General features: G+C 32.0%; 1 protein-coding gene across 1 annotated transcript; it reads right to left on the reverse strand.

Moving 5' to 3' along the window:
• Positions 1-1,167: 1,167 nt before the first annotated feature.
• Positions 1,168-10,785, reverse strand: LOC123714567 (fatty-acid amide hydrolase 2-B-like). Its single transcript, XM_045668886.1, has 9 exons — positions 10,749-10,785; positions 7,013-7,195; positions 5,651-5,870; positions 5,041-5,258; positions 4,318-4,447; positions 3,612-3,751; positions 3,134-3,274; positions 2,405-2,674; positions 1,168-1,889 (listed from the first exon to the last, which is right to left on the reverse strand). The coding sequence occupies exons 2-9, from the start codon at positions 7,187-7,189 to the stop codon at positions 1,587-1,589; spliced, it is 1,599 nt and encodes a 532-aa protein (XP_045524842.1). The 5' UTR covers positions 7,190-7,195; positions 10,749-10,785; the 3' UTR covers positions 1,168-1,586.
• Between the last annotated feature and the right edge of the window lie 305 nt (positions 10,786-11,090).

Below are 11,090 nucleotides of genomic sequence, written 5' to 3' on the forward strand. Positions count from 1 at the left end.
GATTGAAGTCTAGGAAAAGCAAACTGTGCACAAGCGGAATAGCCAATAATTTGTGTGACGGGAAATGAATATATTGTTAAAATGTTTAATATCTTGTTAGATTATAATTTCTCACAGTTTTCTAAATCTTTTATGAAAATAATATATATACGACTAACATGGTTAGTAACTTTTGTGATAGGTAATAATTATTTGAATTTTAAAACGTCTATCGATTACCTCTATGGTTTAGTGGTTTTATAATAATAATATGCTCAGGACAAATAATCAGAAGATATTCGGATGATTACCGGTTTTATAATACTTAGTAGGTTAATCACTCATTGTTTTCTTTTATAGAACAGGGAGCAAACGGGCAGGAGGCTCACCTGATCTATACCACCGCCCATGGACACGCTCATTGCCAGAACGCTCGCAAGTGCATTGCCGGCCTGCAAGAATTGGTACGCCCTTTTCTTGAAGGTCCCTAAATCGAATTGGTTCAGAAAACCTTTAGTGGGCAGCTGGTTCCACATAACGCGGTGGTGCGTAGCAAAAACTACCTTGCAAATCGCTCAGTTGTGGAACGGCGGACGTCGAGGTGATACGGGTGAAATTTCGTATTCTGCCTCGACGTTCGATTATGAAACTCAGCTGCTCAGGTACTAACAGTAATACTTAAATAATTGTAATATATCACTCAAGAAACAGACGCATAATGTCATAGTCTTATATCTTTTCATCGGGAGTTACAGGACTTCCAAATAATATACGTACCTGAACGTTACTCTCTGAACAAGTGATTCCAAACCTTTTATGTGACATACCCTACCTTAGCCTTCCTTAAATTCCTATGTTAGTAAGATACGTTATAATTTTTAATGTTAAAAAATTGAATTGTTCACTTAAGAAACTTAAATAATAGGTTTTAGGAAATCACTGGGAAATTGTTAACATAACACAGTAAGTAAATTTTCTAAACATATAATGAAAAACTAAAATTAAAATTCCAAATACTAATTTTAATATAGATTTTACTATGTAACTAATTATTTTAATTTAGTGAGATCCTTGATGCTTGCTGCACAAAGATTTTATATCCAAACTCAGATGAAAAACTCAGTTTTGGAAAGATTTTTTATTAACACATTAAAAAAACTTAAAACTAGAAAATATACCGATTCATAATTTTAATTTGTGATGAATTTTTGGTATTTCTTAGGGTTTTACATTATAATACAGTTACATAAGAATATCTAACTAATCACAGTTATTTAAAAAAGTCAATCTTTTCAATTTTCCTATAAGTAGTATTGATTGAGTCAGATATACTAACATCACCATAATAATTTTCTAAAATTATTGTTAATTTTGAATTTATTACCGCACGACTTTTAATATCACAATGTTTTTTTGCCCAATAAACGGAAAATCAATGTTAAGTACTATCAATTTGTTTTATTTTTTGAAGAGTTTATGGTCTGGTAACCGTCAAATTGTACTGGCATGACATAAATTGTATATTATAATAAACGTAAAGAAACGCCTAGCGCCTTGAAAACTATATAGGGCCTTGATATCATTTTCTACTCAATTTTAGACTTAATTCATGCAGTCTTAACACTTTCGAAAACTTCTTTATTCGGCGGGATCCAGCCACCAAAGGCCTTCTCAAATTCTTTCGCCACTGCAATAGTGAGGTGGTCATTACACCTATTTGACACTATCTGCATTCCCACTGGTAACCCATTATCGGTTAATCCTAGCGGACAGTTGGTAGATGGCAACCCCAGCGCGTTGAATATCGTCAAATATCCACAGTCCAAGAATTTATAGAATATTCTGTAGTGTAGATGCGCCGGATTCGGGTACGTAGGGAAAAAGAGCACAGCGTTGCCTGACAGCGCTTTCTGTGGAAAATTCATATTTTATTAATAACTTATTAAAATGATTTTAGTACGTTTTTAAATGTCGTAATATTTATGAATGTTTCTACTAATATCCCTAGTGCTTAAAGCATTTTGTCCATAATTTACACTTGATATACATATTGAATGTCGATTATAAATATGTACCTATAATTTACATAATTGCAATCAAAAATATATGAAAAAAACGTATAATAAAACGCCCGTCCGAATATCTACTATTTAACTTGTGTCGTGGAGTATTACCCTTGATCCATTTTATTTATTAATAGGTATATTTGTTTTAGAAAGCTCGATAGGTGACGTTTTTTGTACCTGTCGTTGAATCGATAACGATGTATTGTGCATTAAAATCTCATAGACGCTAACGTGCTTTTTCCCGCGATAAATTAATGAATTATTTAAAGGGCCCTCCCCTTTAATTAATAAATAATACTTTTTAAATTACCGCAGGCAAAGGAACAAGCCAGTATATAACGAAATAAAAATACACTTACTGCTATATCACTTTTAATTTGTTCGAATATTGACAGCAACTTCTTATAGTACCTATCTGGAAGACTGTCGAAGAATTTCTGAGCCGGCCCATAGGCCACACACGTCAAATTATGGTCAGACATTCCTAAGAACTTTTTCAATACTTCAGGCCACATTGATATTAACTGCTCCCTCTCTTTTGGGTCAGTGTAAATATTTCTAACATGTTTGATTTTAAACAAAACTCTGACACTTATCTCCCACATGTGATGTATATTCTCGATTTGGAGCTGAAAAATATATTAATTAAAATAGAAAAATAATTGTTACAAACGCAAAAAGCTGAGGGCGTTGATGTCTTATACAGATGCCATTTTACAACTTAGCCACAGAAGTGTGTATTAGAAAAACAATCATTAAATAGTTACACAAATCTGAGGTCAAGACCAAGGATTGTAGCGCCACTGACTGTTTGATTGAGCTACAACAGTGGAATCAGATTCATTCAATTTAGGAGTTTGTGTTTTATACTAGCTATAAATATTAAGGTTAAAGAGTTTAACCTTAATATTATTTTTTTATTTAGGTTTTTTTCTATTCATATGGATATCCTCTACTTTTTATATTTCTAATAAACATTTGTTTGAAACCTTGATAGTATAAATTTAATTACAAACGCAATTTTCAATCAATAAAATAGTACTTATCATGCAATTAAGGTTGAATCATTAAACCTGTAGTCATTTTACCTTTTGAACGTCTAAATTGTAAGTACTGTTAATATAGGATTTTGCTTTGTCCATTGCCTTCCGTACATCTGGTCCTATTTTATTTAGTACATAGCCACCATCTCCCTCCATGTAATAGTATTTCAATCGTGTCAGGTCTACCTGTAATAAACACAATTTTATTGCTTTAAAATTCTACCTATAATATATAAAAAATAGTTATTTTACATAACGTGAAATTATAGTATTATTAACCTAACATTAATTAAGACTCGGCTAAACCAAGTTATTATTTTTAATATGACAATTTACTGGATATGTACGTACTATGTATGTACTATCACACGCATTAATTTTATTAATTAATTCAAAAATTTAATAATAAAACAATCTATATATATTATTTTATAGTAGGCATAATATTACATTAGTATGACTAGTTACCGGATCAATGTCATAAAAGGTGTGTATGTGGCGAATTATACATAAATATACATACCGGTTTTTCTAAAGGTACTTCAGGGCCCGTCGGTTGCCTTAATACTTTGAGCAGTAACGTCAAATCCTCTGCATATCTGGCTATAGGGCCAAGGGTGAAGTATTCTTCAAAATCGGGATCCAGGCAATCTGGTACATGACCTACAAGGCAGTAAAACTATGAAACGAAAATGTAAATTTACCATGCCTCCTGCTGAGAGAGGACAGATCTTTGTTTTTAATTTATGTTATTAGTATAAATTACTTAAGATGTCATGTGGAACATGGTGTAATGGTTGCAGCTCCTTACAATAGTTGTGAAAAACAAAAACTTGGCGATTAAAAAGAGTGGCGGAGAGTTTATTGCCAGTTCTTCTCTTCCGTTCTACGCCCTTGATTTGAGAAGTGGCAGTAAATGTAAAATTAGAAGCGTTTTATATAAATTTTTGTTTTTGACGTTCATAGGTGTACATTTTGTTACCTTTATGAATAAATGATTTGAATTGAATTACTGAGTAAGTCAAAAACTTATAAACGTGTCTCTTATTAGTTTTACACTAATTGTACTAAAAATTCTTATTTAATTATTTTTGAGACGTCTGATAAAGTAATAAAATAACTCACTTAGTCAATCTAATAGATTCATTCGTCTCTGATTTTGATAAAGTCGAAAGTCTATATTTTTTTGAAATTTGTATACTTAATATAATCATTGTTTAAACGCTCACCTTCAGTAGATAAAAGCCTGGGGGTAGGCTTATGTCCAAATATTCCATTGAACATAGGAGGAAGCCGCAAAGAACCAGCAATATCCGAACCCACACCGATCACCGACGCAGCAGCTGCTATAAGCACCGACTGGAAATAAAACCCAAACTTTTGCAATACTTCAGTCTTAAATAAAAGTATAATTAGTGCTTTATGCTTTAAAGCATTTAGCAGGCTCTAATGCTTACGAAACTTCTTTTTTTTCAGTAATCAAAACATAAACAATCCATTAATTTCTTTCCATATTTGCTAAGCAAGTCTTTTAAACTAGATTATATATTAGTACAGACTAAATAAACTCTTTGGATGTTGAATCAAAATCTGCGATCTAATTCCGTCATTAGCTATTAAGCTATTTAATTTTAAAGTCAGGCTAAAGGCATTTCATAAATTATATGTAAGGTATTGGTGCGTTATATATTTGCGTATATTGTTGGTATATAATACAAACACTAAATGTTTTGTCCTAAAAACTTAAGACAGTGTTTCTAGCCAAAGAGTAGAAAGCTATAGAGATGGGGATTAGGGATTAGGCAGAAGGGAATAACTTCTAATTCTATCATAAATTAATTTTGATCAAATGAGTATTTACTTGAGTGAATCAAAGGAGGTATAGTTTTCCTACAAGTGCTGCAACCGATAAAATATGTAGTTTTATCGGTTTTAAAACAATAAAAGTATACCTCGCCGCCTGAAGAGCCGCCTGCAGTTCGCTTCTGGTCATAAGGGTTCATTGTAAGTCCTGTGACGTTGTTATAAGTCTCCCAGTTCATACACAATTGTGGAGCATTAGTCACAGCTATAGGTATGGCACCGGCTGCTCTCGCCAGGCGTACAATCTCAGCGTCCTTAGTGGCCGGCTTTCGGTAGTGATAGACTGTACCCGAGTCATTGCTCATACCTAGAAATCCGTATACATTTTAGACAGAAATAAGAGGTGTTAACAACATTATGGAATTAAATATACTAAAATATGGAAGAAAAGTCGTAATAGCCTTGTGAGGGGTCACGTGGGGCAAGACATGCTTAAAATATGCCATTCAAAATATATTTCGACACATGTTGACAGGACATGTAGACACACACAGACGCTGAATGTATGTATGCACATTAAGAACTTAATTTACATGAGCCTAGAAAGCTTCTTTATCTGCTACCTTTATCATAAATAATACCATTGACTGAATATTTATAAATTATTTGACCACGTTATTAACTGAAATATTCTATTTGGGCCTAAGATGGGCTTCTTCTAAATTATTTATTTCATGCGTGAACATAAAAGAACTTTACCTTCCACAGCTATACTTTCTTTCACTGTCATGGGAACACCTAGTAATGGAAACTCCTTTTCAAGCACTTCTGTAGAACGATCGTTGGAGCTGATCATTTTATCTATGGACTTTGCTTCTCTTATAGCTATGTCATATCGAGGTTCCACAATAGCGTTTAGGTACGGATTCACTTCTTTACACCTTTCTATGTAGGCTCGTACAACGTCTTCTGAAGTTATCTGTAATGTAAACGATATTTTTTTAGTAAATTGTTTTTCTAATTTATTTTATATAAACATATGTATTTTTATAAATATCTTATCGTTATAGGTAGATGTTATATGATTACAATTTTACGTATAGCGTGCCATTGCCCACGCGTTGGTACTTCGTAATAGAGTTACTTCCGCCCGTATACTTTATAATTTACGATTTCTCTCGCATTGTATTTCGTTTATTTATGCATTTAAGGTTTTTTAAAAATAGTTTTTGGTATGTTGTCTGAAGAGCTTGTTACGAGACTCGTGCCAATTTTTTTACGAATATTGATCGGATTGAATACTTTAAAACTGTTGATATATGGTTGTAATTAGTTGGGATATTGATATATATCATGCCTTTTTAACGATTATAATATATTTAACATAATTATAGCAAAAAATTAATCGTGTTTTAATTTCCGACGGCATCTGTTTTTTTATGATTTATATATACATATACATGCCGTATTTCTCACGGAATTTCCATCGCACAACGAAGTGCACAATTGGGAGACCAGGTTTGATGGCCACTCTCTTAAAGCACTAAGCCACCACTGCTCTAAGAAAAAAAAACAGAGCTCAAGAGTGCCGTATGGAAAGTCGTACTGGTTTTGTCACACGGGAGTCATAGTTCTAGCGGAATTCTACGCTTACTATAAGTACTGTTTTTAATAGAACACAGAGTAAACGCAAAAGACGAATAAGTACTTCAGGCAAAATAGTGTTCATAATTACGACTAACGATTAATTGAGTCAAAATCTGTTATAACATCGAATAGACTACTCATTTGGTCGTAAAAACCGATAGTCGGAATAGCCGATGACGTTGTTAAGTACAAATAGAATTCAATCAGGACCTTTGATTTTGGTCAATATAACCCGTTATATTGTAAAAACGATGTCGTCGTAAACGGTTTTGACGTAATGTCCAGTGGTAACCCTAAATGGGTCTTGGCCTCAGATTGCATGCGTTTTTATTTAATAGACTGATACACGTCATCAATTTCTGGATTTAAGACGTGCCGTAGGACCAAGTGAACAAGAAAATTCCATTGGTCCGTCGCCGTCAGCCGTCATAAGAGTCGCACTGCTCAACGATTAATAACCACAATAATAAATACCTGTTTGTTTCTTATCATCATCGCCAGAGTTGTAGCTGATTTGAAAAGTATAGGATTCCTTGGCGGTGGGCATTTCCTATTTCTTCTCAAATTCAACAAGTACGTCAAAGGGTAGACTATTATCGCCAATAGAGAAACGAGGAACCGCAGAAGCCACTGCATAAATGAGTTCATCATGATTGTCTGAAATCAAATAATTTAATAGCAATACGATCCAACTTTGCTAAGATAAATTTATTTTAGTGAGCAATTGGATCCTTGATTATAAGAACGCAATTCATCTTGATAACACTTTAATTGTTTTTATTAATAATGTTTATTTATTTCGTAACCCTACAGCTAATATAAATTAAATATATGTATCTAATATAAACCAACTATACTGAAGATTTATGATTTAATAATAATGCTTAAGATGGAATACATAACATTTACAAAAGGTAAAAATCAAGTATACCGTATTCGAATGTGTTGTGGTGGTGGTGTAAAAGTTAGGGAATGTACGTGAGGGTGTGTATGTGGGGTGTGATCATGATGCAGGTGATTTAGCGCTATAGATATTCTTAAAACTCCTTTTAAGCATATTGCGCGATAGCTGTACATCCCGGCTGCGCGAAACATCGGTTGTTGATGGTTTGCATTAATTCATCGACAAAATAATTATTATTAGAAAAAAAAAACAAATCACGGAAATTGGTCTCATTCTACAGATGGGAGAATTAGCTGAGTATGTCTCATAAAATATAAAGGTCTATACTCTAAACAAATTTATACAAACCTCCCAACCCAAAAATCGTAATAATATAACTATTCATGTGATTTAGAAGAATTCTGCATAGAATTAAAGGGACCAGTTCTATATGTTATAGAGATTAATAAGTGATCTTAGGTTCATTACGTAGGTCATACTACTACTATTAATCATTGATAATTATAATAATCATTCACGCACAAATTATTTTGGATCATTTAAGCTTTGTGTTAAAATCTTTTATTTCGATCAATTAAATTAAGATAATTCTAGAATACAATTTTTAACTAAAAATATTAAAAAAGATGGTTTAATTTTTTGTTTTTAGACGTGGTGATTTTCACCGGATGAGAGTAAGTTTTAAATATTAATTGCGCCCATACAAAGTTCTATTAGTGGCTGGTTCGTATATGACTTCTCAGATCGCCCATAGCCATCATATTTAAAATAAGATTTTTTATATGCTCCGATCATTATTTCCCATATATATTTATAATATTACCTTCTTAGAAAATATTTGAAAAACAATAGTCACTCCACTTATCAAAACGTAATTAATTTGATTTAATATATTTGCCAGTCTTTGTTGATAGACAATAGAATTCAATAATATTTCCACCACAATAAATGCATGATACACGCTTGAGCTCAATATTATTAAAATAACACGACAAATAATGACTAAAATAGCCCGGCACCACATACCGAAGAATGATTTTTTTATCATTATGAGGTCATATATTATCACTATTTATTTATAAAATAAAAGTAACACGATTGACTTTAGTACGTCTGATAGTTGCACAGCTGTGAAAGATAATGTTATCATAGTTCTAATATATTACATATTAAATATCTATTACAATATTAATATTCAAGATTCAAAGATTTATCATCTTAAGAATATAAACTTTGTCTATTGAATTTTTTGTTCAATAATTTAAATATACACGCTGGTTACCACAAAAATCGATAATAATAATTTGAAATAAGAAAATTAATGATTTTGAATTGTGTGCAAAAGGTTTTTAAGTTACCGCAAGTAATGTTTATATACTGTATTTATATATAAGAATACGACGAGTACATAGCGATATATGTATAACTATCTTACCTGTCGTAAAATATAGTATAAACAATTAAAATCTTCCCAATAACTTCAAAGAAATAAATATTGCTACAATACGCTAACGAATGTTATATACAGAAGTAGTATATATAGATAAAGAGTATCTCAAAAATGAAGTTGTGAAATTATTTATATCATTCAAACAACGTGCTGATAATTGATATAATTACATAATTAATCAAATTGTTATATAATATAAAATGCGTATCTGTCACGTATTTATCATTTTCTTATACATTTACAGCCATTACAGCCACATCGTTCAAAGAAAATTGAAATAACTTAAATGTCAATTTGCCTAAAGCACAATAAAAGAATGGGAGATAAAATAACATATAAAACACAAACCATTAACATAATTAATGAATTTTGCATGTATGCATTGAAATGGTTAGAGTCGGATCCATAGATTTTCGATCGAAATTCGTTTGAAATGTCAACTTTTTAAAGATGTGTTTTTTCCTTTACTTTATACTAGAATAAAAGCATTTTAAATGTATGGCGCTACATCTTCTATAGATTTAAGATTTCTATATATATTTTTCTATATAGGTGAGGGTTCAGCTTAGGCATGCCGCTTTTCTTATGGTGTTTACCTTCAACGTACACAACCACAACCGTGATTTGAACGGACTACCAGGATTAAGAGGCACACGCTCAAGCTAGTACTGATCAAAGCATTTACCTTCCGTTATTAAAGATTATAGGTACACATAGTTTTAACTTCAGCCCACGGTGTGGAAATTGTACAAATTACAACAGCCTTTAGCGTCATTCGTCCCGTATTGCACCACGCGCTGTGCAAACATTTTACGGTGGTTATTACGCATTTCATAGAATACTTGTTAAGTCTATTTAAAAGATTTGTTACATACAACTTCCGTGGCACTCAAAATTTCCGATCACTGATATGGCTGGTTTACATTTGCTATAAATTCCGTGCTAATTAGCATGGTTTTTTAGCATGCTAAACTAAAGGGGTGCTAATTAAGATGCCGATATACATTTGCTATGCTATTTTCATCACAAGTTGTCTCAAAAGCGACGAAAGCACTCGCATCGCAAGTAGAAAATATGGAATCTCTAATTATTTTGCAAGCGGTGGAAATTTTTCGACAACTTTACCTTCTTAAGTTCTGTACTGTAAGAAGATCGAATATTCTTCATTTTTAGTTTCACATCATTTATATTTATGTTTAAAGTTAACCGCACTTTTTTAAAACCACAGATAACGATAAATAATCTGACGGTCAGTCAGATTTTTTAGCGTGCTTTATAGCATAGCACATTCACATTTGCGAAATGCGTGTTTTTTAGATTTCTTGGAAAAAGAATGCTAAAAACTTATTAAAAAGTAGCAAATGTAAATCAGCCTTTATTTCTTTTCTTTATCAGCTTTTGTTTTCAATATAATTATATATTATAATCATGCAATTCACACAAAACTAATATTGTTTAACGAATCAAGGTATGCAAGTTTAATTAGTGGTAATGTTTAGTTTACGACATAAATACGTACGTATAATCTAGTTTGTCTACATTCCTGGTACAAAGCGACGCATAAATGCTGTAGCAGTATGTCTTTATAGCAACGCCGGGAAGTAAATTTTCGTCTAACTAACAATCTAGATCTGGTTTACGCTGTCACTGGAGTGTCACAGAAAACTTTTAATTCGATCGTAAATAATCTAAATGTAGCTTCAGGGCTTAGTAATGCAGAGTAAAAAGAGTAGGAAAGTCGTCTTTGATATTTATTTTTAGTCTATTATAAACTATCAGATAACTTTATCTTTAAAATTAATAAAATAATTGTCAAAATAGCAATACATATTTTAAAATAATTCCACATTACTTACAATTTTTTTGCTCGATGCTTTAAGGTCGGCTGGTTCGTTTAAAATTAAATTTGCATGACGTCACGTTTTTTAAGCATTAACTAGACTCTACATAATAGTATTCAGTCAGTTTTGGTCTGACTTATAGTACTTTATAATTATATATAGCCGAACAGGGGCCGTTCAAGATTTACGTAAGAACTATAGGTAGGAGAGGAGTCTTTGATTTTCTTATTTAGTGATTACGTCAACAGTAATTATTTACTTTTTTACACATATTACCCACACCTTGTCTATGCTTGACAACGAAATACATGTTCGAGAATTCCTACAAAAAATATACATTGATGTACTATTGTTTTT

Source organism: Pieris brassicae, chromosome 1, assembly GCF_905147105.1.
Source record: "Pieris brassicae chromosome 1, ilPieBrab1.1, whole genome shotgun sequence".
NCBI lineage: Eukaryota > Metazoa > Arthropoda > Insecta > Lepidoptera > Pieridae > Pieris > Pieris brassicae.